General features: G+C 38.7%; 2 protein-coding genes across 5 annotated transcripts in view; one reads left to right on the top strand and one right to left on the bottom strand.

Moving 5' to 3' along the window:
- The window catches only part of glsb (glutaminase b), a 33,969-nt gene extending 16,657 nt beyond the window's left edge, over positions 1-17,312 (bottom strand). For 2 of the 4 annotated variants that reach the window (XR_010915269.1, XM_067517451.1), the window contains exons 1-7: positions 16,860-17,299; positions 9,710-9,806; positions 9,395-9,516; positions 7,642-7,771; positions 5,967-6,046; positions 4,688-4,851; positions 4,215-4,273 (exon numbers count right to left, since the gene is read on the bottom strand). Coding sequence is in view for 3 of the 4 variants with exons in the window: in XM_067517451.1 (XP_067373552.1) it covers positions 4,215-4,273; positions 4,688-4,851; positions 5,967-6,046; positions 7,642-7,771; positions 9,395-9,516; positions 9,710-9,806; positions 16,860-17,167 (960 nt within the window). In the remaining variant the exon portion in view is untranslated. The other 2 variants (XM_067517452.1, XM_067517453.1) reach the window with 2 other exon arrangements.
- A 3,137-nt stretch (positions 17,313-20,449) lies between these two features.
- fkbp7 (FKBP prolyl isomerase 7) lies at positions 20,450-26,460 on the top strand. Its single transcript, XM_067517438.1, has 4 exons — positions 20,450-20,800; positions 21,191-21,342; positions 24,249-24,376; positions 25,426-26,460. The coding sequence occupies exons 1-4, from the start codon at positions 20,586-20,588 to the stop codon at positions 25,585-25,587; spliced, it is 657 nt and encodes a 218-aa protein (XP_067373539.1). The 5' UTR covers positions 20,450-20,585; the 3' UTR covers positions 25,588-26,460.
- Positions 26,461-26,544: the final 84 nt, after the last annotated feature.

The following is a 26,544-nucleotide window of genomic DNA, read 5'->3' as shown; positions in this document are numbered from 1 at the left end:
TTACTAGTTTAGCCAGTTAAATAAAAACATGGCTCGTCATTACATCTCAGTACTCCATCTGATTCTAAAGGTGGGTTTCAGTATTGTTTTATATGTAAAGTAAAAAAGCTCTATACTATGAAGCATGTGGGCATATGAATGTGTTTGAGATTGGGTGTCTAAGTCAACATGTGTCATCTGTGCATAGAGCCTGTCAGCCAAAACAGTGGGGAGGGAGGAAAAAGAGGAAGGAATTATTGTCTTCCTCTGACAGTAAAATTCACGGCTTGGAGCTCAGTGTACACTTATTATGTTACAGATTAGATGGTGCTGCCTATTCCCACAAAGAAAACATGGCAAAAGAATAACAGACACACATGCACATTTAAAGTTCTGCAGCATTTTTATACATTTAAAGTATTTAACAATTTATGTTTTGGATGGTTTTTAACATTACATTTAAAAAAACACTGATGCCTAATGTGTGACTGATTTACAGTTTAAGGTTTACACTTAACCGTGCAGAAGGAAAAAAAGGTGACACCGATGGAGGTATTAAAGGCTCACTAAATGAGATAACTCTACAGAGCTGAAGGAAGACAGAGAGAGAAGGGGGAGAGGGGAGATCAGGGGAATGGGAGAGTGCGAGGAGATAGATATGGAAAAGGAAGAAAAAATTACCAACGTCATTGACCTGCAGCAGCAGTCATTATTTCCACAGTTCCTAAGTCTGGAAAATATGCAACAACATACAAAAACAGCAACATGTAGCCTTCAAGCACCATGTAACAACCAAACAGCCCTCGCCACCATCCCATACTTTTCCCAAAGTCAAAAGCTACCTGGCTGACTGAAACAACGGCTTGACATTTGTACTTCAGTTAGGAAAAACAAAAACAAAATTATTAAGACACTGATGAAAATGGTGGGTGAATGAAGACACAGACACACATTATCATCTCAACACACGTGAGGTGAAAAATCGTTTCTGGATGGGATTTATGCGACTTTGTATGCGGTTTCACAGCTTTGTTGTATGTCGGAACATACAACTCTCCACGTACTGCAGTGTACAATTTGAATCCTAAATCGATAAGAAAGGCATTAGTTAACCTCTGTCTCTTCACTACTACAAGCACAGGATTAGAGCTACTATAAGGCTGCTGAGTGTGAAAAGAGGACCTTGCTGTACCTACAGTGTGTGGTCCTGAAGAGTAAGCTACTACCTTTCCTGAAAAAGATGATTTAAACAAAACATTGTGTGTTCTTCTCCTTTGTCTTGGGCCAGTAAAGATCTGCCAGCAATGTTTAAGTAATAGTTCAACATTTTAGTAAAAACACTAATGTGCTTTCTTTTTGAAAGTGAGATAAGACCACCAGCAAAAAGACTCCAAGAGAAGGGGGAGCAGCTAGCTTCACATTGTATTAACAAAACTGCAACTGTCTGTGGTGTTAGAGATTGAATCCTGTCTTAAAATCAATGCACTCAACTGTTTTCCAGAAGTAGCACTAAGCTATGTGAATATAAGGGACAAGCAAGGATTTTATGTGGCCAGAGAATGTGAATCAGCTGTTGCCGTGTGCTTTGAGCCCTAAAACTAAAACACTTAAAATAAAAGATGCGTAAGAAGTGTTAAGCAGAGCCTCAAGCTGCATAGTCGGGTGATTCAGTCAAAATTCTTTGTTGGTTTGTCAAAACAAAAACCGTAAACATTTAACATTACAGTGATTTCATCCACTGTTGTAATATTAAAATTGAAGCTTTTACATGCTGACAGAAGAATGATATCAGTCTTGTCTTCTTTTCTAAAAGAAAACAAATGTGCATTTGCCAAAATGTTGAACCATTAAAGAAGCTGACTAATACACTGCTATTTGTGGTCAAGTGTCTCCTTTAATATATTATTTTTAAAAATCACTAAATTCCCTCTCTACTACTGTTCTACAACTGAAAGGTCATAAAATGGCTAACCAAACTAATTTTTTTAATCAAGGAGAAACAGTTGGCTATAGCAGACAGCTTCTTGTCATGGCCCCAAGTGCACTGCAATAGATTTTCCTTCACCGTTATTGGGCCTTCATTTGATCATTTAATAATCTGTTGTTCTATAATAATACATGTAAAGCTTTAGTACAGCAAAAAGCTAAAATGGTTTACCTTAAAAACACTGTTATTATATTTGTTTTAAATACACACCTTTTACAACTGGCCCCTGGTGGGATTTAGAGACTACAACTACTTGTTTCATTCATTTAAACCAACCAAATCACTTGCACTCTTGAGAATCCAGCTGTTACTGGCTTGCTGTCATTGCTATATTGAGAACAATAACAACACAACAATCTTCAATAACATAAGGCAACTATGTGCAGATGCACACCAATATGTGTGAATGTTTTTCCTGAAAATACAGTCTGTTTAATAATACCAGGCAATATTAAGTGAAGCTAAACAGCGATTCGTTTGTAATGTTAATGCACAAAATGCACAGATGGAAAAATTAAATTTTAAAGAAATGGGATTTCAACATTTAGACACTGCAAACATACAGGTCCCACATCCTGAGACGTGTAACAGAACTACTATGAATGTGTTTGCATGCACTTACATAACCAGGTTACTCAGAGAAATCAGCTTTCTCAGGAAATCGGGGACAGACTTTACACAAACTTGAGAAACAGGAATAAACTAGTTAAAGTAAATCAACATACACATGCAGCAGTAGAAGTGTAATTTCTCCTCCACCTCTGACTTATTTTGGAATCATGGGTTAAAGACTTTAATTATATAGTGACAGAAAATGCTGCCTTTCTTTCTTTTTGTCTGTGCAGAGTGACAGCGCAGGGGGAGACACACACACACAGCTGATTTATAGCGTGATCTGTCTCATTGAAAACAAATCCACTGGAGAAAGAGACTTATTCACACTTCTACGAGGCACTTAGTGGGACTTAAGGCAGATGTTTTAAAAACTCTGTCATTCAATCAGCTGCTTGTTCCCGTATGCAGCTTTTTGTTTTGCTCATGTGCTGTTTGTGAAGGCTGACTAGAAACACTTTAAATCTGAAACATGCCAGTTAAGACTGTAACCTGATTACTTAAGTCGATGCACACAACACTGTATGTTGTTTGCTCAGTTTAAGTACAAGAGCTCCAAAATCAAAATCACACAGGCAAATGCTTCAGCATGCATCTCAATAAATATCTACAAAATTTACATCTCCTACAATTTTCCCTCTCTAGACTGCTTTCTCTCAAGACAAATAAAAACACCATCTTTGACAGCCCATTGTTTTTTTTTCTTACAACATCAATGAGAATGGTACAACGATGAAGCATATCATTAGCCATGCAGAACAATTCAGTTAAACGTCTCAGTGCTTAGGAGTATTAAGACTTAACAGACTGCCTCAAGAAAAATGTGTAGCAGAAAACATGAAATAGTAAAAATTCATATTTTAAAATATGTTTAAACAGAACCTATTTCAAGCTATCAAAGGTAAGAAAAGGCCTATAATACAGTCTTGTAACTGTGAAGAGCTGGTACACAGGGCAAAATGTTTACAGACAGCTCTCATGTCTGTGTATGTGCAAGGGCCCATAATTCAATGCTAACACTAAATAAGTACAGTCTAGTATGGTTGAAGAAATAAACTGACCTAAAAAGGATCATTAACAATTGTAAAGAGCTCCAACACTGTCTCCTTGTTCTGTTTAAACATGTGAACTACGGATTGCTTCCTTTGTTGTTTGGTCTGTGTGCACCTGACTTTGACTTGCTCTGACCAGGTTATTTTCCGTGAGGACAATAACAGCATGTGTGCTAGGCTGGCTAAGTACCCTTCAGAAAAAAATAGCACAAGTCTTTATCACCACAGCAAGACACATGGCAGTGGACTAGACAGGAACCGAAAAAATATTTCAAGGTGAGTCCAGAGTAATAAATATCTGGATGCACTGAATCAGTAAGAATGCCACAAAACATATCTACAGACATTTGGACAAGATGTTAAAATCCTGCATGACTGAGTCTTTTAAACTTGGTTTAAATGCAAGTAGGAAATAGGCCATTGTTAAACAGACAAGTCTCAGTTTTGGAATTTTATCTACTGGATTAAGTTACTAATTGATACCCACCATACAAAGAATTTTCTAGCTAAGATTTCAGTGGAAATGAGACACAAACTGGACATTAAAAACCAAACAGAGGCGAAAAAAGCATCGTAGCTTTTACCTTTATCAGTGAAGTGCAAACAATAGCGCCAGCGTTCACCATGGGGTTGTGGGGCTTATCTGCAATATAAGTTAACAACTTACTTAACAATTTGTACAGGATTGAAGTGTAAATGATGATGTTATTGAATTATAAGAGCTCTGTATATAGACACAACAAACAATGAAATCAAATACATGTAGAGGACAAATTGACTCAGGATATTACAGCTACAAACATAACTGGCTATGAGTCACATGTTAAAACTCCCACACAGTCTCTGTGACAAGATCTTTGCAGCTTAAATAACAGACAGGGAATTGTGGCATTTCTTTTGAAAAACAAACAACTTTTGACTCATGTACTTGGCACACATGTGACGTAATGCCACCCTGCTCAAGTAGAATATAAAAGCTAGTGTGTGTGTGTGTGTGTGTGTGTGTGTGTTGAAAAGCTGTTCAACTGCTCAAACATAAAAAACAAAAAGGTCTCACCATCTTCGTTCAGGAAGAGCTTATTGAAGCGCAGGCCACTGGGCTCCTTCCCAATAAAACTGTGCACATACTCTGTGCCATAATCATGAACTGCAACAGCATACTTCAGAGGCTTGACACAAGACTGCAGGCAGAAAGGGACCTTTGTGTCTCCTGCTGTGTGTCTACAAAAGATACAGCACAACACTTTATCTAAGCAGGCAAAGCCGTGTCAGTAATTACCAACCTAACAAGATATTTAGCATGCAGGGAGAGGAAAAATATTAAGGACGTGACAGTGTATAAAGATTTATCATTCATGGAATATTGAAAAACAATTCAAGGAAAAATATAACAGAGCAATAAAGTGTGATAACCAAACTACACAATTGTTTTAGTACTAACGCTATCTTTATGACTTCCTGTGTTAAACAAACATGACAAATCTACACATCTATGGAATTTTACCAAAGCCAATCACAGCAAAGGTTGATCAATACACCTCTTACATACAGTCCTCCCCAAAAGTAATGGTATGGCAAGAACAATTCATTTATTGTTGACTGAAGACATTTTGGTTTAAGATCATTAAGAAGTTTTCCATAATTTTTTAAGTATGAAAAATATTGAAAGCAGATTTTTTTAAATAATTAAAATTTACTCCATATTCCTTGTTTGCAATAACTGAAGCCTGTGACTCAGTGACATCACCAAATTGTTTGTTTCCTTTTTTTTTAAATGCTTTTCCAGGCTTTTACTGCACCTTCCTTCAGTTATTTTTTGTTTTGTGGAAATTTTGTACTTTAATATCCTCTTCAGCTGGTAAAATATATGTTCAGTTTACTTGACTTTTTCCCTCTGATGGAGTGAAAAGCTCTTTGAGTGCCAATAGGTAGAAAAGTGCAGACCAGTTACCATTCTGTCACTTAAAATTTGAATACTAAAGATGTCATGTTGTTTTAACTTATCAGCATATATATATATATATATATATATATATATATATATATATATATATATATATATATATATATATATATATATATATATATATATATATATATATATATATATATATATATATATATATAAAATCCTGTATACATCCTTTGATCCTAAATCTAAATATCTTCAGTGTACAGCCATTTCACTACATTTACCATAATTATCAGTTATTTCACAGACGAATGCTCAAATTGTAGAGATGCATTACAATACGAACTGAGAAACATAAGAAAGTAATGTTCTAAAATCTAAACTGTATACATTTAGTAGTTGGTCCAGCTCATGGCTATCTCACCTCTGTCCGTCAACTGTGCAGAGAGAGACAGCCCACAAGTCAGGGCTGAATTTGGCAAGCTGAGGAATGTAGTCTGCAACCTGAAAGAGAGGTAAGGCAGCTGAAAAAGTGCCTAACACTGATGCTGACGTCTGTTCTAGGCACAAATTTCAATGGAAAGCTGATGCCAATCCAAATAACTGAATAGACAGAGGTCAACTCCTCGTCTGAAGCTCATGAAGGAAAAGTCCACCCTCAGATACTAACATCAAAGCAGTTTGTTCTGGAAAAAAACACTTTGTTTAGTTTTGTTTAGATTGAACCTGTTTCCCCTACAATTTGCCTATTTTTAAAGCCTCAGCTTCTTTCCTTCTGTACATCCACACTTATGCTGGTTTAGTTTGAAAGGACGTGCACTTACATCCACAAAAAAACCATAGCTATTGAGACTCAAAAGTGAAAATATTCTGAAATGACAGTCATGCAATTTAGTGTACAGGGAAAAACAAACTATGTGACACTGCCCTAATGCAGACAGAGGTTGTGTAGCAGTGAGGAGCCTGTAATCCTGCCGTCTATCAATCATTAACCTGTATTTACACTGATTTTGCCAACCTGTGACCTATAAAATACATCTTAGAAGTCACAGAAATGCAGGCATAACATGTAGTAACAGTGATCAAAACACCATTTTACACATGAAGGTAAAATGAAGGTGAATTGAAATAGATGGTCATTTGATGAGCTGTGGCAGTGCACTGCAAGTGTACAGTTTAGAATATGACAATATGAAAAGTACAGTTGGTTGTTTCCTCTTATTATCAATCTAAGTGAGTGTGGACAGAGATCTTGAGATTATTCTGTCAATTTTAAAACAAGCTCGTGTGTTTTCTAAATGAATCAGCTTAGTGTGGATGTAGGCCCAGTTTACTTACTTGCTAATAGACCCTTTTTACAACATTTTGACTTCTCATTGTGTGAAAAGCATACATGTCGATAGCATGAATTTGTCTCCTTTTCATTAAATCTACCAAACATCAGCTGAACACAATACTCGCTTTTCTCTTTGCAGCTTTCTGCCATTGCTGTGATAATTCTAAACTGTGACTTACGCTACTTTCTACCCCACCGGGTGTGTGCTGAATTGCATCTTGTGTAGCGATAATTTCTTAACAAGTGAAAAACAACCAACACAGGTAACATGAAGTAGCCATTATAGGCAGACAAATGCAAAGTTAAAAGTATGTGTATATATACTCGAGGATTAAAGATACAATCTTTAATACAATTTTTTTCCTAAACAACAGTTCATAAGATCTTGGAATAATCAACTTTTATAGTTTTTTTTTTTATAATATCGCAGCTTTCTCTTTAAATACGTTTTTATAACAGACACCTGAAATAACATGACACACCTCATAGAAAGCATCTGCCACTGAGAATCCTGCACTTTTATGTAAAGGTAGCACCAGCTTACTGCTGCTGGGAACACCACTATGAAACTTTTAACAGGCTCTGGGGTGGATTTTTCTTTCATGAGTGATTTTTTTTAATTAGATGAAAGTGCTGCTGGTCTGGTTTGCCTTTGATTGCAGCTAAATGCAGACTGGAACCACAGACTCAGTTATACATCTATATGGGTTAAATCATAGTTTATGATAAAGTGGAAGAAAGACTCATGGCACTAAGGACACACCTGTCCTTCATGGAGTTTTTTGGCACTCTCATACAGCTCATCAATATGGGAGGTGAAGGACTGGAAGTCTGGGATGACGAACTTCTTGCGGAAGGCCTGAGTGAGCAGCACAATATTGCTCTGGACACACCTGATGAATAAACCACAAACACCATGCTAAAATATAGTGACTGCATGCAAGGGAAAAGTTTGCTAAGTTTGCAACCCTGATGACTTACAAACTTCTGTGAAGCTTCTCGCTAACACATCGGTCATGTGCTTTGGTTTATCCATGCAGCATAATCCAGCACGAATTCATACAGTGATGAATGACCATTTACATACAGACATACCAGAGTGTCCACGACACTGTGGCCAAATTCGAAATGCATGTTGGATGGGCCCAAATCTGGTTGTCTGCAGATCTGGTTTTTCATGGAGATCGAATTCATATCCAATCTCCGATAGTGTGAATGCTTCTGTGCACATCTACATATTGCTTGCCATCGGTAAATGGGCATCCGACTGTCCAGTAAAAATTAAAAGGAGATTAACAGCAGAAAATTAAATAAATAGCGAAATGAAGAGACGTCTCAAACTGGAAGGAACATACCATAACCAAGCAGTTTTTGAGGAAATTAATTTTAATCCGACTGTCACAAATCACTTTTTTTTTTATTCTAGACACGGCACACATTTTATGTAAATAAATGCACATTTAAGAACTTTGAGTAGGGTTCCTACTGAAGCCGAATACACGCCAATTACAAACGTGAATGAGAGGTACCAAGAAAAAAAAAAAAAGAGTGTAATTTGGCAGCCTATCTTGAGTTTGAACAGTCATCAATCTTGGAAACAACCCCCCAAATCCCCCATTTACTCAAAACGTTTTCAAATTAGGATAAAAATGAGAAACATGAAACTATAATACTGCCTACTTCCTGTAGGCATCTATTGACTTCTACAATAATTCTAAAGAAAGGAAGGAAGTTGGGGGTTTCTTGTATATAACATGAAGGTGCTGTCAGCTTGAGCCCAGTATTACATAAACCTGTATTTTCAATATTTTAGTCTCTAAAAGTACATTTTTACTGAGGACACATGACATTGAATGATGGTCACATTTTAATACTGTACAAGAGTAAATGCTACAAAGCATTTTGTTGTTTGCTACTGTGACAGAAAGTACTTCAGGTTATGTTGGGAAAGATACAGTGTTCAATGTAGTCTTGTTAAAAGAATAATAATATCACAATAAATGTTTATAAGAAGCCAGAACAGAATGACCGTAGGCATCCAGTGTTTTCCCTAGATTGGTACAAGCATGGCAGCCTGCCTTGCCAACAAGAACCCCCGCAATGCTTAGGCGACAGGTAAAAAATCTTTTTATATCTAGTTATGTTCACCACTTTTTTTTAACGTCTCGCGGGTAGGTACGAAGTGATCGGAGAGCTGTTCCTATTAATTTGCCCAGATTTCACTGCTTGTCCTACATCCACTCCCTTTTTTACTTGAAGAATGAGAACCAGCTGTTGCTAAGAGAGAGATGTTGTTGACTCATTAAAGGCTGTATGATTTGCCCGTTGCTGTCCTTGCACAAGTCACACAAAATAGAACTGTATTAAGTATTTACTTATTAAACGTTTTGGTCATTGAACTATATAAAATGCTTCAAGCTCAAAGAAATAAAGTTCTTGGGGAATGTAACTAAAGTACCACAATGATTGGTGTAAATGATAAAACACCCAAATGAGATAGACACAACAAGACTTACTTCTTGAATTGTTGCCTGTCCAGTGTTACGCCATCTGGTGTTTTCTTTAGAGTTTCTTTGAGGGTTTCCATGCATTCCTTCAGCCGAGGATCTCCAGTGCGAAGCCCTGTGGCCTTAAGAGCCTAAAAAATTGCAAAGAAAAAACAAAAAAACAATACATATAATAATAAAATAAATTAAATAATATTTAGAAACAACTCTCTCAACAATCAAATGCATTTCATGCTTGTGTGGTTCATTGGTATGGCCAGCACGGATAATAATGCTGTGAAATTATTATAAACACCCAAGCTTATATAAATCTGAGGAACTTACTGTAAGAAATTTATGAGCAGGAATTTTCTCTTGACCTTCCGCGACTGTGTAGAAAAGCAAATCCTCCAGACTGGGGAGAATGCCAGGATTTCTCCTCCTAGGTTGCAAAGTGACACACACGTACATGTGTAAGATGTAACACCTCTTTGAATTTATTTGTCTTTACATCAGATTCTGGATTAAACTACACAGAATAATAAAAAAGCAGAGAAGCGGGACAAAACACACAGTTTTAGTTTACCTGCAGCGCCACAGCAATGGAAATACAGTTGACATGCAGCAAGACTGCACAGTAAGCCACAATTAAGCCATTTCCCATTTGTTTGCCAGTGTAAACACAGAGCTTATCCATATCTGCTTATACAGTCTTATCACTTTAGTGAGGGAATCAAGTGACACATTCTCAAAATAGGCAATCCACAAGTAAGCATTGGATATGTGTGTGTGTGTTTACAATGTGAATCAAGATTTTATAATTCTGGCCCTGATAGGCCCAGGCTCTGAAACGGTATCAACACTTCAGTTAGTGAAATATGTAAACACTAACTTAATTCTTTCTCACTATTAATTTGGGCATAAACAGGGACCACTGTCCATTTATGTATTTACAACACTAGAGTCAATTTGCTTAAAATATGATGCTGTTTTTAATGGTATTTTCTTTGACAACATCGTGTGCCAAAATAAAAGAATAAGAACTAGAATGACCATTACATAAACATCAATTAATTCAATACAGACAATATTTGAGAGTTACAACAGTTTGGGGCTGTTTACACATGTAGCTCTAATATTTTTTTATGCGACACAATATTCACCCTACTATGTGTCGCCCCACACGTAGGTCTGTCTGTAGCGTAGGACAAGCTTAAATTCCACAAATTCTATTGCCTTCATCGTGCCCAGCTCTCTGTGGCTCTTGGATTAATAAAACTAACATTGCAGCTTCTTCACACACACAGGAGGTTATAGCAGTGTGGTTTGCAGTGAATAAAACTTATGATGGGAGAGCAATACAATACTTTTAAAGATATCTGGATTTACACACTCTTGGTTGGAAATTTAAAGACAGCATAGAACTGAAGGAACGAGTACAATATTTTTTTGGAACTATGTTGCTTTGTAAAAAAGCATCATATGATAAAGTGTAACCTGATGTTGTATTTGCAGGTATACCTATAACATCCTTCAAATAAAGCCAGCAAATGTTTTCAACAATCTAATACATCCAATATCTGCTGAGCCAGTCAAATGAAAGTTCCTTTTTTTGAAGAACTCTTCAGTTTACATTACAGATCGACCCCATATTACTAGTAATACCCCATCACATGCAAATGTCCATTTCAAATCCTATTTCAAAACCTAAACTTGATAGCAAAGGTACCGTGTTGAAGTGAAGACTTATGTTGCATGGATTCAATGCTTAAGTTCTCACACAGAGGTAGTAGCTGTGCTGCACACTGCCACATCAGCATTTGAAATTCTAGGATTTCATCCTCCCTGCCTTAATTTCTTCTCCTTTTGCACATCTTCTGTTCCCCACAGTGTAAACACTCCAAATCCAACCAAGGTAACCACGGCTGAATGTGTGCAAACAAACCAAGATCGACTAAAAAGCTGTCTGTCATGCATGCCTTAATTCAAAGGCACTGTTATTGACCGGGCATCTGTCACTGTCAATAGGTGTAGCTCTGAGTCCCAAGGCAACCGGCAAAACGTGTAATTGCAAAGAGGATCCACTTTGTGCAGCCATTGACACGAGCAAAACATGAGCAAATTAGGAAGTGTTTAGGCCATTAAAAGGGACGGTGTACTAATTTATAGGCTAAATGTGCAGATAAAAACAAAACTTCTAAATAATGGCTAATCAGATACATCCATATGAATGATCCGAATCAAAGCATTTATCTGTTTATTTTTTAATGCATGGTTTCATAAAACAATCAGCTGTGTGTTGTGTCTTTAGTTAGCTCTTCCTATTTTGCCTAGTTACTGCTGCCATTGGGTTTCAGCAGTAACTAGCGCTCTTGTGCCATCTGTTATCCCAAGCCAAACCAAAACTGAGGAAGGTGTGGTCCCATTTTACTATCTTGATTATGCAACTGTAAACACAAACTTTACTTTACAAGTCAGAGGAGGACTCACTTATTTTTCACTTAAGCTGTATTTTAGAGTATTACTTTCAAATCCGTCTAATCTGTTTTAGGTACTAGTTGGTTTTTGTAAAAGTGAATTCTCAATAAAAAATAATACGTATCGTCATGGATGGACAGCTGTGACTCAGGAGGTAGAATGATCATCCACTGGCAGCTATATATCATCTAAGCATGGCAGTCTTTATTTACATGCACTTACTTTTCAGTTGTACGGAGCTGGAGTCGGCTCATTTGTTGCGAACAGCTGATCAGGCTGCAGCAGACCGGGAGCAGTCTGGAGTGGCATAAAGTGCATCACTGGCTATAAGACCAGCACCCAGAGGACAGAGGAGAGTGTCAATAGAGCTAATGATTTTTTTTTAATAGATTTGAGGTGCCTCATATCCACCCACCAAGGAGCTTTACCACAGGTGCCCATGTCTCACCCTTGCATGACTCAAACACCACTCCTGTCTCTGCAGCAATCACCATCTCAGCAGAGGAGGTGAGGAGAGAGCTATGCAGGCTTTGGCCCACAAAGGCTGCAGGCCATGACGGAGTCAGCCCCAGGGTATTGAAAGCCTGTGCCCCACAGTTAGTTGGCATTTTGCAGCAAATCTTTAACCGGAGCCTGCAGCTGGGGAGGGTGCCTGTGGCATAAAAAACATTGTGCCTGATACCAGCACCGAAAGTGGCTCTCCCCAGTGTCCCCATTGACTAAAGACTTGTTGCTCTAAACTTCCACATCATGAAAGTGTTGGAGAGGCTCGTCCTGCACTTGCTATGGCCTCTGGTGAAACCAAACTGGGGCTAGAGGACACCCTCATCCACATGGACAAGACTGGGGGGTCTTTAACGATTATGTTCTTTAAATTCTCCAGTGCTTTTAACACAATCCAGCCTAACCTGCTGTGTAAAGACCGACCCCAGCATGTCTGCCTGCAGAACTGTGTGTCTAACAGTGATCTACAGCACAGGTGCTCCCCAAGGGACAGTTCTAGCTTCATTTGTCTTCCCCCTGTATACCTCAGACTTAAGGCACAACTCAAGAGTACTGTCACCTCAGTGATGACTCTGCAGTTGTAGGATGGATCCAGGGTGAAGATATCAGAGTACCAATAAGTGGTTAACAGTTTTGTTAACTGGTGTGTCAGTAGTGAAACATCAGCAAAACAAAGGAAGTGGTGGTGGACTTCAGAAAGTCTGGGACTCCTGTCAATCCACTCTCTATACAGGGAGAGGGGGTGAAGAGAGTACAAATACCTGGCTGTCCACCTAGAAAATAAACTGTATTGGTCAGTTATTGCAGCATCAATCTACTTGAAAACAAGGAGCAGGCTGTATTTTCTAAGGAGACTAAGTCCTTCAACATCTACAGCACCATGCTGCTGATTTTTATGAGTCCGTGGTAGCCAGTTACATCTTATATGTTGTGGTTTGCTGGGGCAGCAATATAAAGGTGGCAGACAGTAACCGACTGGCCAAACTAATAAGGAGGGCTGGCTCTGTTCTTGGGGAAGAGATGGAGCCTCTGCATGTTGTGGCCGAGAGGGGAATGTTTTCCAAACTCCTCTCAATCATGGACAATCTCTCCCACCCACTCCACTGAATGCACAGAGGAACACTTTCAGCAAGGCACTAATCACAGTCAACTGTTCCACAGAACCCCACAGGACAATACAACTCATCCCCCAGGAGGGGGACTGATAGGTCTAAATGGACAGTCTGGGGGCAGCTGTAGCTCAGTTGGTAAGGTAGTTGCCCACGAACCACAAAGTGTCCTTGGGCAAGACACTGAACACCAAGATGCTCCCAGTGGGTCAGGTGACCACCTTGCATGGCAGCATCCACCAATGGTGTGTGTGTGAACGAGAAGCAACATTGTAAAGAGGTTTGTATAAAAGCGCATTGTAAGAAGCCATTTACAATCTATCTTATATTGTATTTAGTTGTATTTCTGTAGTTTCTATTCATTTTTCTATGTGGATTTTCCTTGGTTTGGTCAAGATGCTTTCTTTTCTACTATTTTTGTGGAGAGCAGCTGTAAACAAGGCAACACAATTTACCTATGGAATAAATAAAGGTATTTGAATCTTCTTTGAATATCCATAACACATAATGCTGTGGTTGATCTCTTATATTCTCAGTAGTCAACCAGCCAACAATACCTGAACTGAGCAAACACACCAGAGTGTGTTTACACTGCACAGACAAATCAGGTGTGAATACTGTCTAAAGCACCTTTTGTTCGCTACATTTATACATTTGAAAACATGCTTCCCTTTTACAGCGGATAGCTAGGTCCATTTGTCTTTGGATGACTGCTCGTTGCTATAAGCAGCGCACTTTAAGAGTTTCCTGGACACGAGGTAAAGACAAGGTAAAGACTGCACAGGAGCAGTTAGATTTATGTACTTCACAGCATAGTATCGTTGACCGCTTTTTTATTGCTCACACAATTATTGTTCAATTCTTTTCACATGCCAGTTGTGAAACTTGATTATATCAAAGACTCTGTTTCTCTTTTAGCTGGCTGTTAAGTAAGAAATAGCTTACATTCATGCACACAGGCCACACAGGTTAATAGTAAATTCCCTTTTTGAGGCCCAAGAAATGCTAAGATTACTATAGGTTGCAACATGTGAAAAGGAAGCAGCATGGACTCCAGGTCTTTACAAGCAGAAACTGCTGTGTTATTTTATCATCCGGCTTGAAAGTACAAGTATGTTCTGAGCAAGGTCATATCAGTGGTTTAACATTCAACTAGTTTCAGTAAGTGAAACCATACAAGTGCATATTTCACTCTTTTTCTATTAATGTGTAACACAGGAGTCATTTGTCTCTTTCGTATGTTAATCCTATCCACCTCCATCCAAAGCTGTAACTGATTTGCTCACAGTCGACAGCTGTGAGCTCAGGAAGCTCTAACTGTACAACATATCTGTGAAGCCCTAAGGCAACAGCAATCAGTTTTACCAGGCAACATATTTAATGGTTTCAGCTTCCCTCTTTAACTCAGTACTAACACACATTTCAGTCTGCACCTTAATAACTAAACTTTGTAGTGTCCAAATAATGTGCTCAATTTCAAACTGAAGGAATTAAAACATTTCATTCCATCGCTTTGATCATTTTACAGTGAGATGTGATTCATTAACCACCTTCCATTTAGTAGTTTATGTTGTGAGTCATTATCAGAAATGCAACAGACACAACATCCTCATCAAGTGCATCAACATGTATTCTGATCAAAAAAATATTAATCACAAGCCAGAACAAAGGATTGAAACAGTACGTTTCTAAGGTTGATGTTGACCTGAGGATCTAAATATGTGCACACATATTCATAAACTGCACATCCCGCTCTGTCCAGAGGTAAAAACTTGTGTTGCTGCTGTCTTATGGCCTTGAATTCTTACTCTTCTTATAATTGTACTCCAACCCCTGGAAGTACCTGGAACTTACATTCGGTACTACCTCTTGGGAAGGATGGACATTTAGTTTGAAGAATTCATTCCCAAAGTGTGGGGAGATCATTTAGAAAAACTAAACTGTCATGTATCATTAAGTACCTTCAGTACAATACAAAAACTGTATTAGAGGCTTGAAAGCTATTGAGCCCGAAGATGACTCTTGATATTTGAAAGAAGACTAAGGGAACACAGACCCCTTGGTCCATTTCTTAAACCACCCTGTCCTCCACATTTCGATGTCCGCAAATATGCAAGTAATTCTCGTTACAGTGAGCTCATCCAAACTGCTGAGCTTCACAAAGAAATTCAGGAACTGCGGCCACAGTACAGCCAGCCATCTGGCTGCAAGGAATGCAACGTGAAGAGTAAGGTGGTTAAAATCCTTTAAATCCTACAAGGGTAAGTAAAATTAGTTTCCAAAATAAAGGATTCAATACAGGACAAGCAAATATTTACACAATTGAAAATTCAAATAAGACAGAACTGAAACAAATTAATTTTGCAAAGTATACTGCATGAAAGTATGATATACTTTCTCTATAGCTTCAACCATTTGCATAGCAAGGCCTAGGATTCTTGTCTAAAGTACTATAGTTAAGCAGCAGTCCCTCTAAAGACAAACACACGTATGCCAAGGAGAGATAAGAGCAAATAAACAAATAGGTTTGCATGGAACTTAACAAGAAAAACACATGAAAATGACTATGGATTAACATGTCAAATTGCCAATATACTATATATTTTTTTTATTACTGTATAAATAACGTAAACTACTACCAATAGTGCATTTATCCAGTGTATATGTGTTACTGCCACAAGAAGTGGGTGAAACCACAGACGGGTTTTGTTTTCAGGCTGCCGCCTGTCAATAGTCTGGGAGCAGCGTTGCATCTGCGATCTGCAGCCACTTGATTTGACAGAGTGTGAGGTCACAGTAGAAACAGCTAGAAGCCATTCAAACCAGTTAGCACACACATGCCGGCTGACATCAAAATGAGAACGATCATAATAAGCTACGAGGTTTGATTCCATTCTAACCTGTTGACTTCTTACACCAATATGGATATTTTTACTGTCTTCCAGACAACAGGCCCCACTGATTCATTTTCAAACCCGCTGCACCATGCTGCCCTGTATTTATACAGGAACTAATACCTAACCTAAAGTTACATTCATGACGATAAGGGGCTGCTCCGAACCAAATTAACAGTGGGTTTAGTTGCCATTGGTATTTTAGGAAGTAATTTTTGTACTGTTAGCTAATTAACCGGCACAGGCTGTAATGCCACTGTATTTAGCTAACGTTAGCTTTGGCTGTTTGTTCCATGTGCGCGTGAGTGTATCTCACCTCTACGTAGCACATTAGTATATTGTTACGTATGGACGCAATGAATGCGGTTGTAATATAGCGTGTATGAAGGTTAGCGCTACATCCGCTTGCCGCTCGCTGAATGCGTCAGGAGTCGCCATAAACGCCTGCCCTGCCTTCACTTCATACAGCGTACACACAGTTCCTTCCTTAAGAAAATACTGGAAACCTACTTGTCCCCGGCTGCTTCATTATTCACTCCGTCCTTCTTTGGGTGTTCATCTAGCTCCACGGCACCTTCAGGTTTCGCGCAGTAGGAGCGGTACGGGGCGGCGCAGGGCGCGGTGCGGAGAGCCGGGCGGAGGGCAGCGGCATGGAGGATCCTCAGACGCGGATACACAGCTCGGGCATCAACGGAGACGGTGCCGAAAGAGCAGTGGCGGGTAGTTAACCAGATCTTCTGTTTAGTACCGGGCAAGGGACGGTGAAGGGTGGCTTTAAACAACTCCTTAGGCAATGTCGAAACCCTAAAATGTAACATCTCAATCCTGGCAGGCAATTGAAAAGAAGGTCGTGTTTCCAAATATGTCAGAAATAACCGTAGCGTCGTGTGTGGAACGTGGTTATCACGTTGCGAGTCAGCGAGGCGATGAGTCACATTTAGCGGGGCCGAAACATAAATGGTGGCAACTGTCCCCGCCCCCGCGGCTGCGTATTGGTGGAAAGGCAGCTTACCGTCAGGATAGGGCCTATTTATAACTGCTTTTAGTGAAGCAATAAGCAGCCAGGTCTGGACTGTTCTTAGCCTTGATGTAACTAGTATTAGGTAGTGAAGAAAAGTAATCTCCGGCCATAATTTCCACCTTTACTTATTCATTTGTTCCACATTCAGTACAGAGGTAGCAGGAGTCAAATCCTATTACTTGCCTAGAACAGTACTAGTCCAAGCAGTACCACTGTAACACTGCAACTTTCTTTACCGACGTTGAAGAAGAGTGTGATTTAAATTACAAGTACACACACTCTGAACATCAATTTGATTGAGTTACTTCTAAAAAAAACCTCTGTGTTAGAAATAGCAAACCTAAACACTACTGTACACTACAAGAGATTTTAGCGTACAAGTCCAGATGTGTTCCACATGTGCCTCATAAATAACATTTCTGCGGAAATCTAAAATGTGCTGGCCTCACTAACAGATTTTAGAGGAGAGCAACTTCAAAAACTGCATTTCCGATCATTCCCTTTGAAAAATTGCACATTAATACATATTCATAACTTTATCTGGAAACTCACTCTTTAATTAGTAGCTGCTAGGGGATACACAATAGGCAAAGTTTTTTAAAGGTTAAGCTATTTATTGTGAACTCTTTTACACGTGTGCTGTAAACTGCTAATAAACAGTTGAAGGTGAAAGATACAGCAAAAAAAGTGTTGAAACTACTAAATATAAAACATAGGGCAAATATCTTTGTTACCTTGCATGCTTGATGTTCAATGCTGTTAGTGGTTATGCCCCACAGGTAGGATGTGAGATAGAATGGAAGGAGAAATTCTGGAGATGAAGTAATGCACAGCATCCCCAGAGGTGAGAGTGTGGTGATTGGTGCTGATTTCAATGGACATGTAGGTGAAGGGAACAGAGGGGATGAGAATGTGATGGGCAGATTTGGTCTTCAGGACAGGAATGCAGAAGGACAGATGGTGGTAAACTTTTGCAAAGAGGATGAAAATGGCTGTAGTGAACACTTTCTTCCAGAAGCGGCAGGAACACAAGGTGACGTATAAGAGCAGAGGTAGAAGCTCTCAGGTGGACGACATCTTGTGTAGACGTTGTACTCTGAAAGAGATCAGGGACAGTAAAGTATTGGTGGGGGAGAGCGTAGTCAGACAACACAGGATGGTGGTGTGTAAAATGACTTTGGTGGTGAGGAAGATGAAGAGGACAAAGGCAGAGCAGAGGACGAAGTGGTGGAAGTTGAAAAAAGAAGAATGTTGTGTAGTTTTCAGGGAAGAACTGAGACAGACTCTGGGTGGTTTGGTGGTGCTTCCAGATGACTGGAACACTACAGCTAATGTGATCAGGGAGACAGGTAGGAGGGTACTCAGAGTGTCATCTGGAAAGAGAAAAGTGGAGAAGGAGACTTGGTGGTGGAACGAGGAAGTTCAGGAGTGTATACAGAGAAAGAGGTTAGCTAAGAAGAAGTGGGACACTGAGAGGACTGAAGAGAGTAGACAGGAGTACAGGGAGATACAGCGTAAGGTGAAGGTAGAGATGGCAAAGGCCAAACAAAGAGCATATGAGGACTTGTATGTTAAGTTGGACACTAAGGAGGGAGAGGTGGATTTGTACAGGTTGGTGAGACAAAGAGATAGAGATGGGAAGGATGTGCAGCGGTTTAGTGTGATTAAAGATAAGGATGGAAATGTATTGACAGGTGCCAGGAGTGTGATGGGAAGATGGAAGGAGAACTTTGAAGAGTTGATGAACGAGGAAAATGAAAGGGAACAAAGAGTAGAAGAGGTGACTGGTGTGGAGCAGGAAGTAGCAAAGATTAGTAAGAGTGAAGTGAGGAGGATGTTGAAGAGGATGAAGAATGGAAAGGCAGTTGGTCCTGAAGACAAACCTGTGGAGGTATGGAAGTGTCTAGGAGAGGTGGCAGTAGAGTTTCTGACTAGTTTGTTTAACAAGATCTTGGAGAGTGAAAGGATGCTGAGGACTGGAAACTATGATGTTTGCAGATGACATTGGGATTCGTAGTGAGAGCAGGGAGCAGGTGGAGGAAAATCTAGAGAGGTGGAGGTCTGCTCTGGAAAACAGAGGAATGGAGCTTAGTCGCATTAAGACAGATGAGAGGGACCCAGGTGGAACGGTGAGGTTACAGGGAGCAGAGGTGAAGAAGGTGCAGGACTTAAAGTACTTAGGGTCAACGGTTCAGAGCAACGGAGAGTGTGGAAAAGAGGTGAAGAGGTGAGTGCAGGCAGGTTGGAACGGGTGGAGAAAAGTGTCAGGTGTGTTGTGTGATAAAAGAGTCTCAGTGAGAATGAAAGGAGATTTCTTCAAGACGATGGTGAGACCAGAGATGTTGTTTGGCTTAGAGACAGTGGCACTGAAGAAAAGACAGGAGGCAGAGCTGGAGGTAGCAGAGCTTAAGCCACATGATTTGCTGTGGTGACCCCTGAAAGGGAACAGCTAAAAGGGAAAGAAGTTAAATGATTTTGATAGGATCGAAGACATGGGGTCTTACACAAGGCGGCCATATTGTTAAAATTGTATTTTTTTTAATTGTTGATCTGAAAGAAAAAGTTGATAGTGCCAATGCTGTTTAAGCGTGTGCTGTTTTATTTGGAAAAAGTACATTCTTTTTCTCAGTTGTATCGTTCCCCTACTCCATCTTAAAGTAACAATTCTGGTAGTAATATGTGAAAAAAAAATTGTTTGTATTTATTTTTAATTTGTTAAAATTATAAGCCAAAAAGATTTGCATAAAAATAATGAAAACACATTTAGCTCTAATTTTGTGAAATTGTTAAATTCAGAAGTAAGATAATACTATTAAAAAGTTTTAGGAATGTAAGAAGGAATAGATGCACTTTATATTTTCAGCTTGCAAATATTGAAGATGTATCAGATAGTAGACGGTCAAATAAATAGAGCACCAAGCAACAAAATTTGAAAATTCTAAAGTAAACTACAAGTTATTCAACATTAGACCTAAGAACTGGATTTGAGTAAATATATTTATTTACTTTACACGACATAAACTGGATAGTTTCTGGTAATAATATCAGCGTGTGTCTCCTTTATCTTACAGGCAGAGGGTGGAAGGCACCACGAAGCAGAAAGCCCTGACAGACTAAACTCAGGGCACGCATCACCCCAAACGCAACGACTCTCCACGTCCTCCGGTGGGATCGAACGTCACGTTCACAATTTGCCACGTATACACAGCGCTGTGATGTGGAAGTTTTTGAGCTGCACACTGTTCGTCTTTGTCTCTTCCCAGCTCAGCTCGTGGTCTGCTTGGGCCGCGGCGGAGGAGCTGGAAGCCGAGATCAAGGTTGAAGTTTTGTTCAAACCCGAGCAGTGCAGTCCGAAGAGCAAAAAAGGAGATCTGGTAAACGTTCATTACGATGGGTTCCTCGCCAAAGATGGTTCCCAGTTCTACTGCAGGTTGGTGGGTTGGGAAAACAAACTTGGCTGCATTTTAGCCTTAAAGTCTAACTGCTGATTTCACACAGACAATTTATTAGTGTGTTATCATGTTGTGTCTGTGTGACCGCTGATCCCTGCACCTTAAATACTTTGTGTTATAAAATTAGAACATGTGACATATTCATTTGTTTTTAAATTAGAAGGGAGTGTTAATTATGAAAAAATTGCAGTTAATGCTGCCTTTAGGCCAATTTTAATAGCCCCCACCTGGATCCATAGAATAACCAGAGTGAAAAATTGTCCATATGTGCTCAGATTCACTCACTTAATGGGTGCTGCAAATCCTACTAAAGTGAAAGCTTAGTGATTACTATGATGTTGTATATTTTTGCATGTTTTCTGTTTCAGCCGATCAGACAAAACCGGTCACCCTCAGTGGTTTGTGCTGGGTGTGGGACAAGTCATCAAAGGCCTTGATATTGGGATGATGGACATGTGTCCTGGAGAGAAACGAAAGATAACAGTTCCACCTTCTCTGGCATTTGGAGAAAAAGGCAAAGGTAAGTAAATATGGCAGAAAGGCACTTTGCAGATTCGCCACAGGATAACTGCAAATAATTTATTATTTATTATTAAATTTATTTGTTGCTAAAATGCCATTTTTAGTTTCATTTTAAGTTTACACAAACCAACTGAAATATGATTTATATTGGGGCTAACCAACAATTTATTGCCTTTCTATATTCATATAACAGATCTTTAGCCAGTAGCTTTGTGAGCATGAAGTCTAAATCATTGCCCCCCCCACACACACACACACACAAAACAAACAAACAAAAACAAAACAAAAAACTATTTAGTAATTTATTGTTATTCTTTCATACAGTTAAATAATATGTGAAAGACACATTTAAAAATGAATACTCACAACTGATTTAGTTTAAATATCCGAGCTGTCTGCAACAAGCTGTCACAATACTGGATCCTACATTTTCTATAATACAACTCAGTAGCATATTTTTATTAAACACTGTGTCTGATGAACATCAACATCAAAAACTCTTCATATTATAATTATAGGGTTTAAATGTGGAGCCTCTAACACATAGTCCCGGTCACATGATATCACCGGAGTTACTTCCTCAGACTTTTTAAAAAGCTTCTCTAGAGCCACAGAAAACTATACGACTTAACATGTGTAAAGTTGTTGGAGTCCCTTTATGACTTTAGCGATGTAAGCACATTATACAATGAAAAGTACATTATGTAATAATGTCTTCATCTTGTCTTATCCTCTTACAGCACGCTAAGTGAAAGAGCATCACACCTCTCCCTGTGTTTGCCTTTCGTCCCCTCCATGACATGGGCTGTATGCATGCACAGAGGTTTAAAGGTTTTTACGTTCATTTCCTTTGTCTTGCATCCACTGAAGCAAAAATTAACCGCTTGCTAGTCTTTTACAGTAGCTTCCCCAGCTGTCTCCTACAAATGCCTTTATGTTTTAGTTACAATTGCATTATGGTGTGATTTGCTGGTAGCATGGAGGAAATGGTTATTGCTAGGTGTGCATGCTTTTTGAACACTGAATAACACTGCAACAGAACCTACATGTTCTCCTCTCTTCCCCACTGAAATGTTTAGCATGTTGAGCTAAACATTTCAGTGATTCTCTCACTAATTCCCACTGGACTGAGATGTTAAATCACCTTTGAGGTTTTAAACTTTGCAGGATTTGGCTCTTGAAACAAAATGATTTCTGTTTGCAGTGTGATAACTAAATTATTCAGCTTTTTTCAGCATTTTTTCTCATTCAAATAAATGGAGACGCTTCAGCTCCTCTTCAGCTTTGTCGGGCATACTTCAACATAGAGATACTAAAATTCAGACAAATTATATACGGAAGAAAACTGTCTTTCTTTCTGAAGATCAAATTTTGATGAGACTTAGGGTTTTTGAAGGATTTGGCCAAAAGCACAGTGCCACCAAACCCCTCCGTTTAAAGCCATTGTGATAGTTCCGTAATTTTCTGAGCAGACCGAAGGTTGTAACTTGCGTAACCATGACTTTATTTTTTAGAATTTATTCATATCATGTATATCACTGTTAGTTGAAGATTTCTGCCGCTCACGGTGAAGAAAGCTTTCAAATAAGAATTGTAGTTTTTTTATATATTGCATTGTTTCTGAGGCAAAGTTTTGAGTCTTTTCTGACGTGTCAGCTAGCTATTTCAGCAAAAACTGTTTAGCTTTTTTCAGCATTGCTTAAAAAAAATCCTTTCTGCACTGAGTCATTCACAGAGCAATTTCTTTGTGGAAAAGTTTCCTATGAAATACAAATTCCATTCTTCCTTAAAAGTTGTCAAATCAACTTCACATGGTGGAGTTTAACAATATATCTACAAACCTATCTGTGTAGGTGGACTGATGATGTCACAAGTTACGTCATTTGCCTTTGCTAATTGCCAATTATAGTTTGCATTTGTAATTTACCTTTAAGTTTTTTGTCCAGTTGTCAAGGAAACAATACATAGCAATGGTTTCATTACAAGAGAGTGCAGTTCAGCTCAGCTATTGAAAGGAACATATGTGGACTACAAGAGAGACGGTACCTGGTGCAAAGGAACTGACTACAAGATAGTGGGGACTGCAACAAGGTAGAAGTGAAAAGTTCAGTGTGTAGCTGTGGAGGCACACGGTTTCTTACCGTGTTCTGTGGCTTCAGTCATACTTTGAGAAATCGGGTAAAGTCGCCTCTACAGTGTCAGTACCCTCTCACTTTCTGTAAAGTGTAGTTTTACCCAATCTTTCTATGCAAAGTGCTCCTGTTCTCTTAGAGGTTAAAGGCTGAGTGTCAGATCCTTCACCGATTGTCTCTGTCCTGTTTGAGTAGGCACAACCTGCAACTAAAACAGAAAGATTGGATAATGATTTGATGTCTTTGTGTCCTACATTGATTCAAGGTGGTTCAGTGTGGTTCAGAGAATGATACCAAACAACAAAATGACTCCTTTTCCTAAATAAGCAGAGTTAAAGACACCTGAAATAGTTACTAAAGGCAGTATTGTCCTTAAAGAATGATTACAATTCACTTATTTTTCACCGCTTCTCAGATGTGCCAGTATTTTTGCTCAAACTAATTTATAGAATATTGTCATAAGACAAGGGACACAGGCCAATCAACCAATCAATTAATGTAATTGATTAAAAATTAAAAAAAATTTAAATAATAGCTAAATTATTTTCCTGCATCGCTTATGAGCCCCTGTAGAATAAGGTAGAGCTCCTTAGCTCTGATTCTTTGTTTTATTCCACCGCAAAACCAAGGCTGCAGGTATAATTGATAAAAGTTTGGGTTAAACCGTACCCACACTTTTAACCAAGTCAGTATGAGTCATGATTATGGAGTTATAACTGCATGTGTTGTTTTGAAATATTAATGTTCATTTTTGTTTCCTGTGTTGAAACAGAGCCGGTGCCACCCAATGCTACAGTGGTCTTTGAGGTGGAGGTCTACTCTGTGTCCAGGGGACCTCGCAGCATGGAGGCTTTCAGAAAGATAGACCTCGATAAAGACAAAAGTCTGACAAAGGCTGAGGTGATTATAGAAACTGTAAATTATCATAGGCGTAGATCCGAAAAAAGTTGTCCTTTCACCGTATGTACACAAATGTCTTAAAACTGGACCTTGATGCTGTTTTTACACGGCAAATTATGGCACTGGCACTTATGCCTGTATGTAAAGTATGGTGTTTTTAGTCCAAGATATAGTTCCAGGACCTAAATTCCCACTAACACCACATTTGTGTTTCATTGGTCTTCATATACACAATAAACATACAAGATACATTTAGTTAAGTGAGCTTTAGTGGTACTGAAAGGTGTATTTGTGAACTTTAGAGAGCATTGTTTGCCCTCCTGATTCTAGCTTCATACTGACAGTACACACATAAAAGTTGTATTAACTATATTATATAACTCTTGGAATTGTAAGTAAGTGAGAGAACTTCCCAAATGTTGAATTGAAGTAGCTCAAGCTGACTGATATTTGGGTTCCTGGGACAGATGGTCATCAACCGTTGGCAGTTGGTTTTGTTTGAATGAGGAACCCAAGAAGAAATTTACAACCCAAACCATTTTGCATCTTGCGTTTTTTCCTAATCTCAGGCTTCTGAAACATCAAATAAAGAATTACTGAATCCAACCCAAAGTAACTTTGGTGGGACGTTGCATAAAGATGACCAGCCAATTATTCATCATTTCACGTGATCACACAAATATGTTAAGTTAAATATCACTTTATCATTGATCTAATAACATCAGCCTTGCAGTTATTTGCAGCAATGGTTTATAACATAATATACTACAAACTACCACATATTTTGGTTTGATCACTAAGTGCCTGCATACAGGAGTTAATTGAATTTGATTACCATTATAATAATGAAACATAAAGAATGTTATCACAATGTTTTATCCTGCTTATAGTCCCGATGGTGCTAAAGAATTATGATCTGCTGTCAATACAACATAACTGTTGTTATATGTTGCTACTAGTGTACAACAGGAACTTGTTGTGTCAGAATATGACATGTGTCTGTTAATTAACCTAAAGATATGACTAACAAAGTCTTGCTTGATTTCCAGGTAAAAGAGTATCTGAAACTGGAGTACGAAAAAGGAGGGAAGCCACGTGACGACCCTTTCTATGAGAAGATTATAGCTGATATATTCCGCAAGAACGACCAGGACAGAGATGGACTGATCAGTACAAATGAGTATAATGTTTTTAAGCATGATGAGCTCTAGTACCAGAAATCGTTGTTGCTGGTCATTTTTTTAGTTTACAGTATGTTCTTACAGTTAGAGATTAAAAATAGGTAAAAGGAAAATCCACACTAAGATGTTCTCACACGCAGCTATAGGTTTTTTTACTTCCTACCCTTGCATGCATTCTGGCCCCTGAACCCATCATTTTTTAATTGTCACTTTATTGGCATAAACATAGATGGATGTATATATATTTTGGTCTAACAACAATTTTTCCAGTGCATCAGTGTAAATGTAAAAATATCAAACGCCTAAAAAGGATGCAAAATCTTGGGCAATCACTTTTACCAGTGTTTTTTTGTTTTTGTTGTTGTTGTTGTTGTTGTTTTTTGAAGTATGAAATTATACAAGTAAGAACATCAGCACCACCTGAAAGCATCTGTGAAAATCAAATCAAAAATCAATGGCATTGGAACTGTAACATAAGTGTCATGTGAGAAGTGAGACAGTGGTTTAAGCAGACACAAACCACTTTTTTCCCATCTCCCTGTGAATTTGCTGCCCTCCAATCTGCAATAATACTCCAGTCCATAGAGAGAAGGCAGAGAGAGTTTTTTTTTAAACCTTTTTTAGATTGAATTTTTATAAACAAATGTAAAAGAAATAAAAGGTACCATTGTTGTATATGTTTTGTGTGCATCTTTTTGTGGTCAAAATCCTGCTTGTCACTGTTTATTAACACAAACGTAAACCATGTTACATGTGAAAAAACTACATGTATGTTCCATGTGATTTCATGTTTTTCTCCTTGTTTGCAACCATGGATTTCTAGGTGTTTCATTAAGAAATTTTCTTTGATGTCCAGCTTAAGTGAGTGTAACTAACGGGTGAGGTCAAACCTGGGATTGTTTTAATATTTATGTTATGTCATCACTGTTTTACAAAAACTCTGATTTTCTGCCCTGAAAACGATCAGTCACTAGCTAGATAAATGTG

The sequence above is a fragment of the Channa argus genome, chromosome 9 (assembly GCF_033026475.1).
Source record: "Channa argus isolate prfri chromosome 9, Channa argus male v1.0, whole genome shotgun sequence".
Lineage (NCBI taxonomy): Eukaryota > Metazoa > Chordata > Actinopteri > Anabantiformes > Channidae > Channa > Channa argus.
This window is presented reverse-complemented; position numbering and strand designations above follow the sequence as displayed.

What these genes read in the sequence shown, in the direction of transcription:
- fkbp7 (XM_067517438.1), top strand. Translation starts at nt 20,586, where the DNA reads ATGTGGAAGTTTTTGAGCTGCACACTGTTCGTCTTTGTCTCTTCCCAG. An exon ending in ATTTGGAGAAAAAGGCAAAG is followed by an intron (nt 21,343 to 24,248) that starts GTAAGTAAATAT and finishes GTGTTGAAACAG; the next exon opens with AGCCGGTGCCACCCAATGCT. An exon ending in AAAGTCTGACAAAGGCTGAG is followed by an intron (nt 24,377 to 25,425) that starts GTGATTATAGAA and finishes CTTGATTTCCAG; the next exon opens with GTAAAAGAGTATCTGAAACT.